This window comes from Chiloscyllium plagiosum, unplaced genomic scaffold (genome assembly GCF_037043375.1).
Source record: "Chiloscyllium plagiosum isolate Xiang-an unplaced genomic scaffold, Cpla_swu_hap1 HiC_scaffold_21, whole genome shotgun sequence".
In the NCBI taxonomy this organism is placed as follows: domain Eukaryota; kingdom Metazoa; phylum Chordata; class Chondrichthyes; order Orectolobiformes; family Hemiscylliidae; genus Chiloscyllium; species Chiloscyllium plagiosum.
Window position 1 is genome coordinate 16,121,685 of NW_028270159.1, and position 21,498 is coordinate 16,143,182.

The following is a 21,498-nucleotide window of genomic DNA, read 5'->3' on the forward strand; positions in this document are numbered from 1 at the left end:
CCCTATGTTCCCAACATAGGTTCCTGCCAGCAGGAGCCATGGGCCCAGCCATTGTGTGATGTTGGTCGTCATGGCTGCCTTGCTAAGAAGGTGAAGGCAGATGTAAGAGGTGGGTGGAGCTATAGGGAATGTCAGGATGTGTTGGTTGACAGGAGGACCAGAGTCTTTCATCTTTAAATCTATTTCCTCATGATGCAGTTTTGATGCAGGCAGCATATGTCCTGGGACACTATAATGGAATTGTACCGCTGCTAGATCAGGAGCTGAGACCTACAGGAAGGGGAGGCATCCTTTCCCAGGAGCTGTGACGGTGACAGTGGCTTTGAACCTTTATGCAACTGGCTGCTTCCAGGGTGTACTGGGCAACCTGTGTGAGATCTCTCAGTTGTACACCTACAAATACATGAGGACAGTGATTGGTGCCTTCTGTGCAAAATCAGACAGGTCCATTTTGTTTCCCCATCATGAGGTCAGTGCTGCAGTCTGGGCAGTAGGATTTGGAAATTATGGCATTCCACAGGTGCAGATGCCATCAACTGCACACATTAACACTGAGAGAGCGTGCAGAGTTCATCAATAGGAAGGCCTTCCATTCCATTAATGAGCAGATTTCAATTCTTGGAGTTGTGTACCCACTAACCTGGCAACTGCCCACAATCCTTACATCCCAGAGATGCCTTGTGTACCTGTTGCATTTGAGGGTTCAGATACTTTACAAGGCTGCTCCCTGGGGGGGAAATGGCCTACCCACTGCAACCATGGCTGATGACACCACTATGCAGCTCCCCTGTCTGTTGTGAGAACAAATACAATGATGCCTTATTTAGACTATGACCATGATGGAGTTGACGATAGGGCTGCTTGGAACAGTCATAGGCGGGACCTGCAATATATTCCAAATAGAGTGTGCCACATCATCCTGGAATGCTGTGCTCTCCATAACTGAAGCAGGCAACAAGAATGATGGGTTGGACACTGAGAAATTGGAGAGCAGAAGCTGTCTTCTGAGGAAGAGGACAAAGACATTAAGCTACAGGAAGTTCTCTTTGTGCATGATAGTGCTCAGCTGCATCAGGTACTAACATGTCAGACAGGACTTGACTAACATCCAGTTCCAGTAGATGTGGCTGACAATTGCGTACTGTAAAATAGTCTTTGGTCGTCATGCCAGCATTTCACTTGCACTGTGGGGGAAAACTGCAGATTCTGTTAATTTTGCTTCAGTTCACTTTAGATGAAGAAAAGCTCATCTCTGTCCAAATGCTTGCCGGTCTCTGACAGTATCCCACTGGATAAATGATAAGATGCTGGTCTGCAATGGGAATCAAGGACAGAGTAGTGGTGACATGGAGAGGTTAGTAGAATGGGATGTGGCTAACGACAAGTAAGCTATGTGACTAGGTGGTTAAACAGTGACAGGGGCAAGAAAATGGAGCTGCATGTGCCAGAAACTCTCAACTGTGCCAGTTACGTGCTATGAGCAGCATTTGCTGGGGCTGTTTTGCCAGTGAGAGTCAAATCTACAATGCCAGTGCTTTGTCAAGTATTCAGCCAGGGTTTAAAGATTGTGCTGGCTCCCGAAGTGTCAGTCTATTCCAAGAGATCCGATGAGTTGTGAGTTCCTTCAGTGGTGAGTGTAGAATCGGGCTAGCATCGGACTTCAGGGGAATCATAGATGCATAGTGGATAGTTAAACAGGTAAATTTGGGATGCTGTGTGCTGTAATGAGAAACTTCACTAGGCCTCATAGAGAGAAACCTTCCATGAAACACAACAAAATTGACGCTTAGCCAAAACTTGTAAGATTCAGCCATCATGGCTCTCCATGTGGTAGCGAGTCATACAAATTTGGGAAGTCTCACATTTCACCTGCACTTGATGCTGTGCTACCATTGGCCTTAATATCTGTACATCAGGAGTTGGGGAAAGTCAGCCAGCATTTCTGCTCCTGATCACTGTCCAGCAACCTCTCATTATAAAGCATGTTTGTGATCATACAGCTTTCCTAAACAAGAAATGGAACAATGCCAGAATGGTACACTAGATGGTTGAGACTGACACATTGTTGGAGCAGAATAGAAGGTGCTTTATTGAGCTGTACCTGACCTGTCAGCATTCATCACTAATGCAGGTACCTAAAGAAACAGTTTGTTCCACCATTTTGCATCTCGCCTGGATGGCCACAGAATTCATAGAAAAACAAGCATATAATGAAGGATTATAGTTGAAGAAACTGAGAAGTTAACTGCATGTTTGGCTGTCAGCTGTGCCTCAGACGCGCCACTCTGTGGTGTATATTTATGTCAGTAATGCACACAGCAGTAAAAATGTCAAACTATTTTCATGCAGGGGAAAAGCAGAAAATCTATTGCAGTTGTTTACTCGGCTTTTAGGTGACTATCTCTCTTGATCGCTCAATTCATATTCATAGAAGTACTCAAGGGAGCTATCACCTTGACATTTCAATTTGTTTTTGAATCTGATTCATTTCCGGTAACTGACTTTTGTTTTCCTTGTCAAATGCTTTACCTTGAAAGCACTAACTGAATCATGGAAATTTTGAGAACAGGAACTACACCTAAAAATTATGCCATCTCAGTGTATAAATGTCAGACAAATTCTCTTACATTCTTTGGCTTCAGGAGATAGTAACCAATTTACTCTAATTATAAAATAGTGGCCAGAAGAATATTGTTATAAACTGTGGAGCATCTTTACAAATCACAAGATAATTACTGAGGAAGATGACAATTAGATCCATCATAACTTACCAATCCACAGAAACCCTCTTGTTCTATCATTTCAACACTACCAGTTGTTCCCTCAACTTCTAAAGCTTTCACCTGCTCTGCTCTATTTAAAACTCCACTCTTTTTATAAATAATTTGTGTATGAAAGAAAGATCTTTTTATAAATAACTTATGTATGAAAGAAAAATCTTTATCAGTCTTGATATCAAATTTCTCCTTTTCCTAGTTTGAAACTGTATCCTTTTCTCATATTTGTCAAATTTATCATAATTTTCTAAAATTACCTTTATCATACCCTGAATAATCTTGTACCTATTTCATTAAGATCACTTCTCAAATGCTTCCTTTTAAACTTAAAGGGCCAAAGTCCTCCACTCTTCTGTTATGACTTAAGACCCTGACATTCAGGATTAGTCTTGTATTTTTCCTTCACAACTCCATTACTTCATTGTTCTCCCCCATATCTCAGAGTTGGAATCTGATCAAAGCACAATAAAAGGTAAAGTTGCCATAGTCCTACCGGATCATGGGCTCTCTCTCATTAGAGTGATGATTGGTGGTGGTTTATGCTGAGGCTCACTATATATCTGCTTCTCTTTCCTACTGGCTGTAGAAAAGAAAATCCAATTGCTCAAGCCTAAGGATGCGAATCTTCAACAACTGCATTATCTGTACTGATACCAAAATCCTTGAAGGAAAAAGTTGAAAAGGAGAGTCCTTAATGGTAGCCTCAGCCAGAATTGACTCCATGCTGTTGGTATCACTCTGCATCACAAATCAGCTGTCCAGCCATCTATGCTAACTGACCCCCAAAAGCATAATAATGTTTATGCAAAGGTTCTCTCAGGTGTTCTTTAGTGTGCGTAATATCCTTCAATATCTCATTGACTTTGTTGACTACTGGTTTATACTGGTTATACTAAGGCACCATGGTCTCTTTCAACTTCATTTTAGTTATTCCAACAGGTAGCTGCATGTTTCCTACATTACAACAGTAATTATACTTCAAAAAGTATTTCATTGGTAAAGCACTTTAAGATATTCAGTGGTCACGAAAAGCACTATTTAAATGCAAATCTTTTTTTCATTCCTTCCTAATAATATGCAAGTACAATAGTTTGCATTTTCCTATTTTAATTTTTGTCCATTTAAATTTTATTAAATCACAAACATACATAAATATATACATTTAATTTTTTTTTCTGTTTTTTTTGGCAATCACTCATTAATGAGTAAGATCATCCACCTAGGAAATTCCATGTCACTGGTCATGAACTCTGAGGGTCCTTGTGTGGCTGATGAGCCCAATCCTAGAGCAAGTGTTTCCAGAATGTGAGATTTGTCCTTGGCCTTGAGTCTGCTGACATTCCTTTTTCAGGTTTCTTTTCCATAATTCCTCGTCAATAAGTGAACTTGAAGAATTGCGTCCCTTCATATAGGAAGTTCCGTCCAAGTCAGTTTCTTCTGAGCGAGGATATAGATGTCTAGGTTGCATTTCTTAAGGAAAGCTTTTAGGGAGTCTTTGAAGCACTTCTCAATCCTCCCCCTGTTCAACTACCTTCCTTAGATTTGCTTTGGCAGTCAGAACTCGGGCATCCTAAGCATGTGGCTAAGACAATGGAATTGGTTATAGATAATCATGGCCTTGATGATGGTGCTCTTGGCTTCTTTACATTTGCTAATGTCAGTATGCCTGAACTCCTCGCTGATGCAGAGAATCTGCCTCCACAGTGTTGATGGTACTTCTCCAAGGCCTTGAAATGGCATCTATATGTAGTCCAAGTTTTAAACTATATATAGAAGAATCGGAAGGATGACTTCCATTTACTCAAGGATCTTGGCATCAATACACATGACACAGTTGTTGAAGATTCTTATCCTTAGGCTTGAGCAATTGTATTTTCTTTTTTAAAGCCAGTAGGAAAGAGAAGCAGATTTGTTTTCCTCTTTTTTGATGATGGTGCCCTTCCAATTCCCTTGCATCTTTTGCTGAATGTTTGTGCTGAAGTGCAACTCCAGTATCTTGCCTAATGCAATACTGTGGAAGCCTATACAATATTTACAAGCCCTGTGGACTTAACATAAAATCTAGACATATATCCTAAAGAGGACTGAGTACATAGACTGGAGAAATAAATTTTCAACTATTGAAGAGTCAAAATATTTTGACAGAATTGTAAAGGCTGTTTAGTGTAGAAAGTGCTGATTCCAGTCGGTCAGCACGCAGTACTTGCCACATAAATATCCAGGCCCAAATACTTGGGTTTTCAAATATTTGCATTTTAGCTGAATGTCTGCCGCAGTGTAAACCAAGTTGCCAGCATTAAGCCACTCATGCATTTCAGAGCTGGCCAAAAGAATTTCCAGGCAAAATGTTAAAATTAAATGCCAATGAATGCCGTCATCTAATTGTTTTCTGACATTCACAAAAGCTAGAAGCTCTGCTATTTTTTTGGCTGTCATCTTTGGCATCTTAACTCTCTACCAACCACCTTTGCCCCCCTGGGGGAGCCTGAACTCATGAGTGTTTGGCAGCTGTCTAAAAGGGATTGGAGATGTAGAGGAAGGAGCATGATTTCTACACTAAGGTATAAACTGACAAAACTATATAATTCAACTTTAAAACATACAACAATGACAACACATTGGGGAAGCTACTGAAATTATATTTTGCAAAATGTTCTGTTTGATAACTATGCTGAATACTATATTCTTTGATATAATACTCTCCAGCATACATAACATCCTTTGTTATAATAATTTCCAACATACCCTGCACTGTAATATAAAAAAAAAGGCTTAGAGTTCTCTTCTCTTCTTCATGAATACAAAAATAATATGAAGTGTCATTTCTTCAATAATACTTACCTCCCGTGGGATGCGTCCATGGTACCAGGCGTGACTCCGCAGGTCTGTGGTACTCAGTTTCAGCTCCTCCTCCAACTCTTTGTGCAGTTTTTCAGGGCTGGAATCCAGGATGTATTTGTCTTTTGAAAACTGCAGGAGATAAGAGAAACGAGATGCTAGTAAAATCAATAATTTGTAGTCTCTGAATTATGCTCTGTTTATTGACTGCAATTTGTTTTCAATGCCCATCACCCAGTTCTGATCTGTAGTATCTGTTGGCTTTACCAAATTCTACAATCAGTCTATAAATCATAATATCCCTGACTTGGAATCGTGTTGCTGTTCCTTCACTGTTGTTGGGTCAAAAACCTGGAACCTTTTTCCTAACAACACTGTCAGAATACCCCATGAACAGTAACAATTCAAGAAGACAGCTCACAACCACCTTGTTAATAGCATTTCAGGATGGGCAATAAATTCTTGCCAAGCTGGTGGCACTCATATTCAATGAATGAGTTAAAAACAAGTTTTGAATCCTGCTTTGACAAAGTCTATATCTACTTGAAACAATTCCCTAAAATGAACAGATATTACTGACATTTTGGGCTCCCTGTATTTCAAATGATCAGCCATTCACAAGTAAGACCATAAGTAATAGGAACTCAGAGAAAGTATACTCAGCCTGACAGAGAGAAATCCTCCATGACGTTTGTCAGTTTTTGATAAGTTTCAGACTAATACACAGAACACTTTGGCTTTCCAATAGCTAATCCATTGAGAATACATTCCAATGGAGACAATTCAGGAGGTGCAGAACATTTCCACACAAACTCTGTCACTCAGACAACAGGAGTTTGGGGGCTGGTTTATGCTTCACTATAAACTCAGAGAGTAATCTAGGTCAACAACTAACATTAATATAGATAATAAAACATGCAATGGTGCAAAATAGTTCCTGAAGGTAAATATTCTCCATTATCTGGCTCCATTAGTCATAAAAAGCGATGTTTAAACTTAAATTTATTTTTACCTGCAGTATCAAATGTAATTAAGAAAAATACCAAGAAAAAAATTATCAATGGGAGTTACTTCCCTCTAATTTAGGAAATTAAATAAATACAATAGGTCTTCTCTGCATTCGTCTTTCTGGGAAAAAGTGTGTAACATCAAAGTGTATCAAAAGATATTTACTCCGGTTGCTGGAACAGAAGGAGTTACAGACATCCTTTGTCATATCCTTGCTCATGGTGCTGTGAAGAGTAATCTCCAGTGTCAGAAAGGCTTTTTAAATCCAACAAGAGTGTGCTGAAGGAGCAGTCTAAGTTTCAGACTTGTACAAAAGGATGTGTTTTATAAAGGGAGTGTGGTGTGTCTGCTGTTTTTACAATGAGGGGTATTATAAGGAAAATACGTTATACTGAAGTGTGCATTACATAAATGGGATCACAGTATAACCAGGACCTCATAAATGTATTGAATCAGAATTTCTCTGAAATTAGCTGATCAGTGTTTGCGGTGACGGCATTAATTTTTATTTATCTCATTCACCTGCTGCAACCTGATTTACTAGCTGACCCAGGACAGTTTGCCTTTGATTCTGTTGAATGAATATGATGTATTCTGTTGTGGTGTTGAGCTCTGAAGAAGAGTTACTGGACCCAAAACATTAACCTCTGATTTCTCTCCACAGATGCAACCAGACCTGCTGAACTTTTTCAGCAATTTCTGAATTCTGATTTTTGATTTTGATTTCCAGCAACTGCAGTTCTTTTGTTTTATGATCCCCAGAACTGTTTCTGTGGCTGCAAATACGCAGCCCACAGGACAAATCCAGGTCAACTGGTGATGTAATGTTTTATCTTTACCCAGCTCTCCTGCTAGTCATGATTTCCAGGAGACGGGTGAGATCCGATCATCAGGCTCCTGTTAGCAGCTAGATCAGATGTTCAGGAGGGTGGAGAAAGAATAGGCTGAAAATTGGCATGAAGAAATGATAAATGAATAAAGGGTTGAATGATCAAGTGAAAGAGAAAAAGCCTTGAAGAGATTACAGACTATGGTACACCAAGGAAAGAAGTAAAAAAAGGAGTGAAATGAAAGGGGCTCAGAGATGGTCAGAAGTACTGAGGCTACAACTATTGCAGCCAAGTCTTTCACTTCACATCAACACTACATTTGTTGTGTAGTCAGCAAGTGAGGCAAAGTACAATCCCTCCGAGGAAGCATCATCACTCCAGTTTACTGTAGATCTCTGTCAGGCACTCCTACCAGATTTACTACAGCTGTATAACCAGCTCAAGTGGCTCATCACAGAATCACAAAATAGTTACAGCACAGAAAGAGACCACTTGGCCATAATGTCTGCACCAAATGAACAATTCACCAAGTGACACCTTCCTGCCTTCTCCCCCTAACCTTGCATGATTTTCACCTTTGGATATTATTCCAATTTCCTTGTGAGTGCCTTGACTGAACCTGACTCCACCATAGTCTCAGATAGCATACACCAAATCTTAACCACTTGCTGTGTAAAAACGTTTTTCCTCACGTCACCTTTGCTTCTTTAATTTGCTTCTAACTATGTTGAATTTGCATCCTCTTATTCCTGATCCTTCCACAGGTGGAACAGTTTCTCCCTATCTACTCTGTCCAGACCTCTCATGATTTTGAATACCTCTTTTCAGCCTTCTTTTCTCTGAAGAAAATAATCCAGTCCTAACTTGTCCAATCTATGTATGGTGCTGAAGTTTTTCATACCTGGAACTATTCTTGTGAATCTTAACTGCACTCTCTCTAATGTTTCCCTAAACTATAGCATCCAGAACTGGATGCAGTACTCCAGTTGGGGCCAAACCAGTGTTTATTATATATGTTTGACATCACCTCTTTATTCTTGAATTTTATGCCTCTACTTATAAAGCCAAGGAGATTGAATGTTTTATTAACCACACTCAAAAACTGTCCTGTGCCCAAGTCTCTTTATTGCTGTATCTCTTCTACCAATGCTGTATCCCGTATTTTATATTTGCCTCTTTGTGTTCTTTATATCAAAACGAATCACTTCACACTTTTTCTGCATTGAATTTTAGCTCCCATTACTCTACCTTTGTCTATGTCCATTACACTAACTTGTCAATGTTCTACACCATCTTTATCACTTTTGAATGAGGAGTGAAGAAAATAGGCAAAACCTGGGGCAGGATGAGGAATCAGATTTAAAATTCTTTGAACTGGCTACACTGGTGGCATGGTGATTCAGTGGTTAGCACTGCTGCCTCACAGCGCCAGGGACCCAGGTTCGATTCAAGCCTCAAATGACTGTCTGTGTGGAGTTTGCACATTCTCCCCGAGTCTGCGTGGGTTTCCTCCCACAGTCCAAAGATGTACAGGTCAGATGAATTGGCCATGCTAAGTTGCCCATAGTGTTAGGTGCATTAGTCAGAGGGAAATGGGTCTGGGTGGGTTACTCTTCGGAGAGTCGGTATGTACTGGTTGGGCTGAAGGGCCTGTTCCCACACTGTAAGGAATCTAATCTTATCCTTCAGTTGAAATATCATCCACACCACAAAAACTGAGACCATGCAGTCAATTATTTCTATGCCAGAATCAGACCGAGTTAAGGAAATAGGCCCTGAAATTAGGCTACATACAATGTAAAGTGTAGGATACCCAGAACTAATGTCAAAGCAGCTATGTCAATTTTAAAATTCTTATCTTCTTGTTCAAATTCCACCATGACCTCACACCTTCCCATATCTGTGACCTCTCCCACAGTTTTCCAAGAACTCCGCATTCCTGCAAATCTGACGTTTAATGCATACTCCACTTCCTTCAGCCCACTATTAGTGACTGCACCTTCAGCCATCTGGATCCAAATCTCTGGAATTCCCATCCTAAACTTCACTGCCTCCAGCTCTCTTTCCAGTTTGAAGGTGCTGCTTCTTTGGACAAGATTTTTGTCACCTGTCCTAATATCTCATTCTTTGGTTCAGTCTCCTCTGATTCTGTCTGATTACATTCTGTGAAGTAGCATTGGACATTTTAAGTATATCAAGTGCACTATGTAATTGTATACAGTATTGCCTCGTTAAAATCTAATCTACCCAGCAACCTTATAACAGAGAAATGTGCAAGGCGATACCTGGGGGAGCTTGGTGTCATTAGTCTGGATTGCGAACAATGCAGAAGTACCTGATATTGTATGTGGTTTTCAAGGCTTTGGGATTCCCCCATTTGCATTGTGAGGGCAGATGCTTCAATAAAAGGCAAATACATAGCTACATCTTCTGTGAATTCTGAGGCTCAGCTCTGAAATTCTGAGATCATGGACTGATGTTTCATCATGTATACTGTATCCTATCATAAAATCAAGACTTTGGACAGCTGAGCATTGTGCAAGATTGATCCAAAGCTGGTATTAGTGTAAACTGAGCAAATGGAAGCTGTTCTGTGTCTTAAAGTTCGTCCGTGGGGAAATGGACTATTATCTTAGTTTTATTATGGCATTTGTATCACACTTTACAAAGCTGAACAGCTGGATACCAGACCTGTGCTTGGCCTGTTGAATGTATTATTTGTTATGCGGAGTTCCCTCTAAGGCAACTGATTCGTCATTAGTGACATGTTCTGTGCGCCTGTACAACAGGGCTGAACTGTGACCCTTGAACCTCAAACAACAAATTAAGTAATGTCCCTTGCAACCCTTTTTGAATGGTGCAGTTTGAATGGATCAGCGTCTAATACGTCCCTGCTAATAAAATCCATCCCCTTGAACCCAGTTACACATTTTAGTATTCCGGAGTGTTTAATTGTATACTCTAATTAATTGCTTATCAGTTAGCTTTTCCCATTGCTCTTCAAGATCAGGAGGAAGACAAAACAATAGCCAATTCCTGATAATTACATGTCCCAGTTAATGATGAGTGTTTTCAATTCAGCCATTCATTACCATATAAAACAGTCCTAATTCATACCCACTAGAAACATGTGGGATGTGGGAACAGCGCCTGTCTCAGTTAAGTGTGTGGAGGAATGTTGTTCTCTCATTATCACCCCACATATTCCTTAAAAGTATATTTAACAGCAAGCAAACACCTTCTACAGCATGCTGGAGATAGTATAGAGAAATTACTTGTATTTGTACAGCATATTTCACAACCTCATCAAGTGCCAAAATGCTTTGCAGCCAATTATGTACTTTTGAAGCGTAGTCACTTATGTGGGTAAATGAGGCAGCCAATTTGTGCACAGCCAGGTCCCCCCCAAACAACCATGAAACAATGACCTGATTATCTGTTTTTAACTGATGTTTCTTGGGGAATAAATATTGGCAAAGACAATTGGAAGAATGCCAGGCTGAAAGAATGGACAATAAGCAATTCCTCAGGGCTGAGGGATAGGTTGGACTAAAGAAAATGTAAGTGCCCAATGGGAAGGGACAGAGAACTAAGCAATGTCTTAGTGGGAAACATAATGGGGGCTGAAGGTCACTTGACAAGGGGGAGGAATAGAGATGGACTGATCACATACTGGGAGACTTTCCAAAGACTATGCCATCTTTTCCTACAAATAAGTCATTTTATCAGCTAGGATCCCCTAGAATCCTACTCTCTTTTTCAAGAAGACAAATATATCCTTTGGAGGAAGAACTTAGAGATGAGATTGAGTGGTGGCAGGAGAGAGTGATAAATATTTGTAATGGTGTAATGGTGCTGTGTTCATATAAAATCTAAAATATCTTCCATGCCTCAACTGCTCTCCCATAGACTGCAGGATAGCAATTAGGACCATTAGTCAACCTAAACATCATGCCGTTTATCAAGTAAGGCACATTTTAAAAACAAGTGCAATCCATCAGTTTATGAGTGATTTTTACATTGCTCCTTTTTCATCTTGGCAGCAGCAATATATATTTTAATAGACACTCAGTATAAATTAAGAGAATAGGTGCGGCTGCAAGTGCTTTAACAAGACATATTCTTTGTGTTTGATGCTGCTCTGAATATTAATCAAGCTGAATGAATAAGATGAGGTTTTACTAATACTCAGGCACCTGACACAGCCTGGGTTCATGCAGCTCTCTCCATCCCTCCCCTCCCCCGTCACTCTGTGCCTAGGAGGCTGCAGAAGGATGAGGTAATGTCTGGTTCCGTTGCGTCTCTACACAATGCGTTTCACCGCAAGCCTTCAGCTTTGTCCCCGCATAACACAGCTCACCTTCACCACCCCCAGCAGTATGCAGCGATATAAAGATGGCAAGCAGAAAAAAAAATGCTGTGATTGCTTCAATAAATTAGAGCAGAGAGGGAGTAAGAGGCGCTAAGACAGAGTGGCTGATTCTTGGTTTGCAATAATATTAAATTATGGAAATTGACGAATTTGTTGCCGTGGTAGAAATGGACTAATCCACGTGTGTGTGTGTGTTTTATATGTATGAATGTGTGTGAGAGAAAGAGATGCACTCGGAGTAAGAAATATCGACAGTGGCAGGAAGTTACTGTAATGCAATCAGTCCCTGGTGATTTGCAGCATTTATACTGCACCTGCTGGCCCTGTATATACAGGGCAGGGGAGGCCAATCCCACACACTCAGCATCTTTTATGAAAAGGGCAGAAATGAGATTCAACATCACTGCAAGGCTGAAGAATCCCTTCAGTTTCTCGGGGAAGACCTCTGATTCTGTTATATTCTTATTTTAAAAGTCTGGTGTTAAATATAAACCTGATATCTTACTGTATGATATGCCAGAAGATTGGGAAAATATAAAAGGATGACAAAAAATGTAAAAGGGAAAAAAATTTGGAACATGGAAGAAAACTAGCAAAGAATATAAAAACATAAAAAGCTTCTGCAAGTATATAAAAAAGGGGGTAAATGAAAGTGAGTAATCCCTTAGAAGGTTAGACTGGGAGTTAAGAAGGAACACAAGGAAATGGCACCGATTTTGAACAAATAATTTAGATCTATCTTCACAGAAGAAGACAAAACATTCCAAGAGTAGCAGAAATAAGGAAAGAAAAGGGAGAGAGAAACTTAAAACAATCGCAATTACTTAAGAAAAAAATCTTCTGGGGCTAAAAGCTGACAAGATCCCCGGACCCAATTGTTTTTCTTCTTGCACAGGATGTGGGCATCACTGGCTGGGCTAGCATTTATTGCCCTTTCCCCATTTGCCCTTGAGTGCATGGTGGTGAGCTGCTTTCTTGAACAACTGCAGTTCACATTTTGTAGGATGACTCACAACACCATTGGAGAGAAAATTCTAAGATTTTAACCCAGCAAAAGAACCTGCAATATATTTCCAAGTCAGGATGGTGAATGGCTTGAAGGGAACTTGCAGGGTGCTCCCATGTATCCACCACCCTTGTCCTTCTCGATGTTAATGGTTGCAGGGTTTGGAAGGTGGTGTCTAAGTAGCCTTTGAGATTTCTGCAGTGCATCTTGTAGATGGCTTGCATCCTAGGATCTTCAATGAAGTAATTGCAGAGATGATGCATGTATTGTTTTAATCTTTCAAATATTCCTAGATTCTGGAAAATTCCTAATGGATTAGAAAACCACAAATGGAAAAACCTAGAAAGGAGGAAGAAAAAGCAGCAAGCTTTTGTGCTGTAAGTCAAACATCCGTTAGGAAAATGCAAATATCCTTTTTTTTTGAAGAAAAAGGAGTGGCAGGGCATTTATAAAATCATAATATGATCAGGCAGAGTCAGCACAGCTTTTTGAAAATTAAATCATGTTTAACAAATTTGTTAAGAGTTCTTTGAGAATGTAACAAGCAGCATGGTTAAAAGGGAAACCAATAGGTGCAGTATATTTGGATCTGCAATGACATTTGATAAGTCACCATGTGAAAGGTTACTGCACCAGTTAAGAACTTACATGTTGAGGTGATATATTAGCATGAATAAAGGATTGGCTAACTGAGAAGAAAGAAAGAGTTGAAATAAATGAGTCATTTTCAGGATAGCAAGCTGTAGCCAGTGGAGTGCCACGTGGGGTCTCAACCATTTACAAAGTTCTAGGGCAAGCAGTTCCCAAGTGTTGGTGGGTATGTTGTATTTATGTAAGGAGGCTTTCAGGGTGCCCTTGGACTGTTTGCTCTGTTTATCATTGCAGATCTCAGAGTAGAACATTTGTTTAGGGACATTCATGATGGGTATGCAGAAACAATGGCAAATCGTTGCAGTTGGTCAAGAATGACCAGTACTTCAATACTGTGGGTATCGGTCTGGGAGAGGACACTTACATTGATAAGTCTATCCTATCATGGATTTGCAGGATTTTTTGAAGGCAGTTCTGGTGATAACTCTGCAGGGATTTGAGGTGTCTGCTATATTTGGTCTGTGTTTCTGATGCATACAGAAGGGTGGGGACCACAGTTGCTCTGTAGACCATGAGTTTGGTGCTGGGTTTGAGATCTCGGACTTCCAATATTCTGTCCCTCAGATGTCCAAAGGCAATGCTTGTATATTAGATTTGTGATTGGATTTCATCATCAATGTCTCCTCACACTGAGACAAGGCTCCTGAGGTCTGGAAATAATTTACATTGTCAAGGGACTTGCATGGATTTTGATTGTTTTGGGGCAATGTTGTGTGGCAAGAGTAGGCTGGTAGAAAACCTTTATTTTCTCAATGTTTAGTCTGAGGCCCATTTTCTCATATACCTTGGTGAATGCATCAACGATTGTTTGTAGTTCAGCTTCTTAGTGTGCACACATGCTGGGTCATCTGCATACTGCAAGGCAGTAGCATTAAAGAGCACTGGAATGACAACACGTAGAATGCCATATGCAATTTTCATCTCCTTAGGAGGAATGTACTTACATTGGAAAAATGTTCTGATAATATCCTTCCTATAGCAAGGCAACCAGAACTGTACACAGTATGCGAAAATTGGCCTCACCAATTTCCTGTACAACCTCCTGGCACAAGGTTGTGAATAAGATGATTTTCCTTTACTAAACTGTAGCCAGATTTCCAAACCATTAGATTTTAACTGTGATCTTCATACCAGTTCAGAGGATATCATTAGATCTTCTACAAGTTTGTCATTTATAGTTCATCTAGGTTGCAGGGTTGTTGAGGGTAGGGAGTCTGCAACACGGGATAATATAATGTGACGTTGGAGAATGGGTAACAAAAGCACTGGGTGGCAGCAATGCATTAGGTGTGGTGTCTATGTGAGAGTGATTAGTAAGGACGAGGACAAGCAGCAAAAATACTGTTTCCAACACTTCCACTTTGTATTACAAATGAATAAAAGAAATTCCTCACCTTGCCTTCCTATTGTAGTGAGTTGCACTTAAATCAATAACGCAAAACCAGTACATTGTTAACAAAATGCTTCTTGTGGAAGAAGTTTACACGAACAGCTTTTGTTGCATCATTTCTGACTGGCTCACAGAGTAGTAAACTGCTCTGTTCTTTTATTTATGACCAAACTCTCTATTCTGATACTGTCTGCCTTTTCAGCAATCCATGTTGTGACCCTTAGGCTGAAAATTGAGTTTTAATTTAAATTTTGCAGGCTGATCACTTAGCCTCTTCATTCATTATCTACCCTCAGTCAATCCAATGATCCATCCATCCATATACAAGACTCCTTCTCTACCCCAGGGTGAATACACTCTCCTGTCTTTAGAATAATAATAATATTCAGCAATAAAACCACATTTGACCCAGGATTTAAAACAAAAGCTTACATCCCTACATCTGAAATTGCTAGGCTTTGAGCCAAGGGTGATGGAGGACGCAGTTACCATAGTAACCTCACAATCAACTGCAGTCTATGAAATATGTAGAAGTAATTTTCAATGTGATATACATAGTGTGTTTCAATGAATCACTTTTGGCACAGTATGTTGTTCTATTTAACAAACAAATAACCTGACAGCTCTTAATTAAATCATGAATATATCTTATCAAACCAGCACCAACTTCAAAACTGTGGACAAATAGTATGAGTAAATAACAGCCTCTTAAAATTTCAGAGGGAGCAACAGAGAAACATACAAAAGCCAAAGAATACATTGCTGTTACTGTGAGTAAATGCACCCAATGTGCAGCAAATTTGGCCTCTGATCCATGCTGGTCAAGAGGTAGTGAAAATGTTTAGCTTTGATTTTCATGATTCATATTTTAGAAAGGTGGTTGGAGAGGGGATTTAGTTGGCAAGGCAAAAAGGAGTTACTATTTCATTACAACATAAGAAACAGGAGAAGGCTATATGGCCCCTTCAAGATTGCCTGCCATTCATCATACTGATGGCTGATCTGCCCAAGCCTCAACTCTCCTTTCATGCCAGCTCATTACAGCTTTCAACTCCACGATATTTCAAAAGTCTATCTTTTCTTTAATTGCTTTTGGTGATCTAGCCTCCATAACCCTTTGGGGTAGAGAATTCCAGACATTCATTCCCCTCTAGGAGAAGAAATTCTTTCACTGTTCTGTTTTAAATATGTGTCCCCTTAGTTTGGGATTCCCCCCATTGGTAGAAACAGTTTTTCAACATCTACCCTGTGAAGCCTCCTCAGAATCTTGAATGTTTTAATTAGATCAACCCTCAGTCTTCTAAACTCATTAGTAAAGGCCTAACCTGATAGAGTTATAGAGATGTACAGCACGAAAACAGACCCTTCAGTCCAACTCATCCATACTGACCAGATATCCTAACCTAATCTCGACCTATATGCCAGCATTTGACTCTTGTCCCTCCAAACCCTTCCTATTCATATACCCATCCAGATGCCTTTTAAATGTTGTAATTGTACCAGCCTCCACCATGTCCTCTGGCAGCTCATTCCATACATGCACTATCCTCTGTTCCTGGGCTGTGAGTTCTCCCGCACAGGTTCCTCCAAGGTCAGCTGTGAATTTTGCTGTTTGTTAATTTTTCCTAGATGCAATCCAATGTCCAGAGATACTTGAACTCAAACAGCAAAGGCAGTAACTGTGCAGATTCACTGCTGTGTCAGACAGCAGTGTAGGTTTCTTTCTCTGACCAAGTGTTCACTGCCTTTATCTGTCTTCCTCCTTTTTAAAGTGCCATTGTTTTGATCTTTTGTCCCTAAGAGTTCCAAAACATTGCAACAGCATATAAAATAATAATTGCTGCTCCTGGATTTCGAGAACATCACCTCTCACACCTCAAAAACCTCAAAAAAGGAGTAGCTCTTACAGCCACAATTTTTTTTCCCATCTTTCATCTTGGATTACCCAGAATTCTGTTTAGTCATTCTTAATAAGGCAACTCCTCCAACCCAGGAATCAGCCTAATGAATCTCTTTTGGACTGTCTCCAAAGCCAGTGTGTTATTTCTTAAATCTGGAGACCTAAACTGTTGACTGTACTCTGGCGCAGCCTCACCAACACTTCTAACAAGAGTTCCCTATTTTTAACCTCCTTCCCACCCTCGCAATAAAGCCCAAATTCCATTTGCCTTCATGATTACTTCTTGTACCTCCCTGAAAACGTTTTGAGTTTCATGCACAAGAACTCCCAGATCCCTCTGCACCATATTTTATTTTGGAATCTCTCTACATTTAAATAATAGCCTGTTCTTTGATGCTTCCTCCCAAAGTGCATGGCCTCACACTTTCCTACATTAAACTGCGTCTGCCAGGTTTTTTGCCCACTCACTGAATTTATCTATATCTTCCCATAGATTCCTTATGACCTCATTACCACATGCCCTCCCACTTATTTTTGTACCATCAGCAAAATTGGATATATTGCATTTACCATCTCCCCCCAAGTCTGATTTTTCTGGTATTTCATGAATTACGTCTTTCCAACCTGAAAAAGATGTATTAATGTCTATGTGTTAAATAATCCTTAAACTATGCGAATACATTATCCCCAATACCATGAATTCCTATCTTGTGCATTAACATTTTATGTGGCATCTCTTGAATGCCTCTGAAAACCCAAATATACCACATCTACCAATTTCCCCATATTTCCCATTATCAACTCTGCATAATATCTTCAAAGAACTCCAGCAAATTTATCAATCATGATTTCTCTTTAAAAAAAAAACATATTTTGGATTACTATCCAGTGACATGTGGATACTCTGCGTAGAAATCTTGCTGAACGTTACTTCTGATAGACCAGAACTAGACCTTACAGGAGTAGAGTTTGGCAACATTTCTACACACAAATAATGAAAGAATCTGGAACTCTTCCACATATGATCATTTAATGCAGGACTGTCAGTGGTTGAATTTAAATTTGAGATTGCTAGATTTTTGTTAAGCAAAGATATTAAGAGAAAGGAGGCAAATAATGTGAAGTGTAGTTAGATTGCAGGTCAGCCAGGATCTCATAGGAGTTTGGAAGAAGCTCGGGGAATGATGGTCTTAATATTCCTATGTTCCTGGACTTAGGTGAAGACAAGGTTGGGTTTGGCTTAATACTGTTCACCACTGGACTGATCCTTGCAGATCTCCACTGGTTCCATCTTTCCAACCTGAAAAAAATCTTTTTATCCTGACAGCCTCATAATTATCATAGCCTAAATCCCAACATGAAAGTTTCCCAATTGCATAAGGTATCAGAGAATGCCCAATACTCAAAGAACTGTCTCCCAAGCAAATGTTAGTGCCTTAAGAAAGGTAAAGAAAGCCGCATTCATTCACCAGGCCAGTTGAGATAAACTCCCAAATGCTTTTAACTTCTTTAGCTCAGGTTGTGGAAGGCAGGCATATGTATGCCAGCTCCATGTATTTGCATAGTTAAAACTGCTTGTGCATCCCAAGGCAAGGTAACAGGTCAAGATTCTCATTGTAACTATAGGTCTCTCAATTTTGATATTACCCAAAACTGCAACACTCTGATAATAACAGGACTAACATTGCTCAATTCATCCATCTCAAAATAAAGCTCTCAAGTTGTTCAAAGGGCTTAGATTCCTGTTAAAATTTGCAAACAGTGAATTTGCAAATGACAAAACTATTTTATAATGGGAATTAATTGAAATGTTCCAATTATCCAAATTTACGATACATACAGTAAAATTCAATAATATTCAATAAAGCAATGCTTTTGACAAATATAAAGATGTTCTATTGGAGTAATAGTGTAATAAAATGAAAAATTATGTGTAATTTGTCATGCTAACCCTTATTATAAGGCTCCCTATATTCCCACATGCAACATGGTAGATGATGCATGCAGTCCCAGGAAACACAGATCCACATCATCATTACATCTGTATCTTAGTTTCATTTTTTGACATATCCTGTGAGTTTTCTTTTATTTTTGTTCCTGAAATCAGTGGATAAGCGAACACTGGACCCACAGTACACAAAATGGTTTACAAACTGGTTTGTGTGGATAAGTGAATTCACAAATGGTGAAGACATGAACTTTGTGAGGACTTTACAGTACTCTATTTTGCTAATGACAAAATGTAGAGTCAGAACCCTGACATTTGTAGATAATGGACAATCTCAGATCTGTAAGCACAGTTCACCACAGCACATTCGCAAACTGAAAATAATCTGCTCAAGAAAGCAATTTCATTTATAAGAGGCGAGAGTATGTTTGGCTTTTCTCAGTCTCTGCACTGCCTGAAATGAAGGTTACGACCTATTCTAACCAATACAAACAGTCTTTGCACTTCTCCCCAAGTGGTATCGAGCAGAACCCAGACAGATTAATATTGACCAAAGCAGCAACAGGGAAACAGCTGACAAACCTGGTTTTCTAGCTGTGGCATTCTGATATTGCCTCTAAACTTGACCATCCTGAGATTGGACAGCTAATGGGTCAGAGGTCAACTCCAATTATCTTTCATGAGATGGACCCAATCCACATTTAACATTAGTTTTATAGAAGCAGGGTAGCTATGAACAGATTCCTTTCCATTATTTTAAAATTCATGATGTGGTGGTCCCTGGCTATGCCAACATTTATTACCCACCTCACACTGCTGGGTTTGGAGTTATGTATAGGCCAGATAGCAGATTTCCTTACCTGAAAGACATTAGTGAACTAAATTGTTTTTTACAGTGATGATTATAGGCTCCATTCCTCCATTTCACTATTTGCAATGGTGGGATTGAAACCTTTTTTAAAAAATTCATTCACAGGTCAAGGGCATCACTGACTAAGTCAGTATTTATTGCCCATCCCTAATTTCCCAGAGGGCGGTTAGGAGTCAACCACATTGTTGTGTGTCTGGAGTCACATGTAGGTCAGACCAGGTAAGAGTGGCCATTTCCTTTCCAAAAGGACATTAGTGAATCAGGTGGCTTTTTGCCTGTCAGTCAACAATGGATTCAAGGTCATCATTCAACACTTAATTCCAGATTTCTTTTAATTCTGCCATGGCGTGAATTGAATCCAGGTCGCCAGAACATTACCTGGGTCTTTGGATGACAGTCCACCAATAATACCACTAGCTATTATCTCCCCATTCCCAGAACATTAGCCTGAGGAATCTGCATTACTAGTCCACAGACATTACCACTCTGCCACTGCCTGCCGTCCTGTAGAGGGAGAAATAGCAGTCTTAACTCATGGGTGGATGACAAGCAGTTTTCTGGCTCCTGGAAACTTTCAAAAAACTTTTGACCACATGGTCCCTTATGCTGCCACCTCAACAGAAGAAAATCTTGCATTATGGAGCACTTTTCACAACTGCAGCTGATCTGCTTTACAACCAACATTGTATTTTTATAGTGAAATCTCTGTTGTAAAACAAATGCTGTATTTGTGCACAACAAGCTCACACAGACAACCTGATAGTAATCAGAAAATTTGTTTATTTTTGGTGATTGAATGATATATTCATCTGAGAACTCCCCTGCTGTTGTGTGAATAGTGTCTCTGGATCTTATATGCCCATCAACATTTTAACATCTTATCCAGAAGATGCCAATAATGCTGCATTTCCTCAGTACTGGACTGAAATGTCAGTCTATGTGAAAGAATCAATTACTTGGAATGGGGCTTAAGTCCGTAATTTTCTGTTTTAAGGGGTGAGAGGGCTACAACTGAGCCAAGGATGAAACATTGCAATGAATCAGACCTAAAATGAGTAAGGAAACAAATGAGGAAACACCACCATTTGAGCTTATGTTTGAAAGGCACTGCTTGAAAAGGTGCTGGAGATAGTTCAGCGGGGGTGGGGGGGTTGAGGTGTACAGACAAAGAGATTAAAATTGTGCATGGGCACGGAAGTATATAATAGGCAACCAGCACCTACCACCAACCAGTTCCACTGAAGCAGCTGCCTCTGTCAACACCATGCTGCCCACTCATTTATATTAGTGATGCCCGAGATCAAATGAGCTCATAATCACAATCTCACTACCGTTTGAGTTTGCAACTGAAAAGTGTCGTAAATATCGGTAAAGATGATTAACCAGAGTTAACATGTCCGGGAAGCTGAATTTCCAGATAGTGAATTGGCTGTGATTTCTTCTCAATCTCCAGCCCTGGCGTAACAGCAATTAATCACCCAGCCCAAATGTCATCATTCAGCAGCGAGTGGGTGTGCACGGATTGGCAGCATTGCAGTAGCAGTCTCTGACTGGCATAAAATAAATCTCTAAATTAATCGCATCCCGTCAGATTTCAATATATAGAACTATATTTTTAATTCTGGAATAAGTTCAAGATAGCAATCTAATTAGATAGCTGTAACAGTTGTAAACCGAGGAATCCAATACTCTGAACCATCTGAAGGATTCGCTTCGTTTCCAGTCTGTAACTCACTCCAGGTTTATTGATTTACTCTCTACATGCAGTTGTGCTGTATGCCAGTAACCAGTTGGATTGACTTCAAACGTGATGCCCGCCACAGACGATTAGTACACGCAGCTGATTTCACGTACGGAAAAGGGAGAGAGACTCGAATTGGACCCTGGAAGAAACATTAAGAGAGTGC

The 21,498-nt window shown here is 39.9% G+C and overlaps 1 protein-coding gene across 5 annotated transcripts in view; it reads right to left on the reverse strand.

Annotated features, from left to right (window-relative positions):
* The window catches only part of LOC122564918 (SH2 domain-containing protein 3C-like), a 189,707-nt gene that overhangs the window by 20,512 nt on the left and 147,697 nt on the right, over positions 1 to 21,498 (reverse strand). For all 5 annotated transcript variants that reach the window (XM_087998325.1, XM_087998324.1, XM_087998327.1 and 2 more), the window contains one exon: positions 5,619 to 5,747. In XM_087998325.1, coding sequence (XP_087854451.1) covers positions 5,619 to 5,747 — 129 coding nt within the window. The remainder of the gene's footprint in view (positions 1 to 5,618; positions 5,748 to 21,498) is intronic.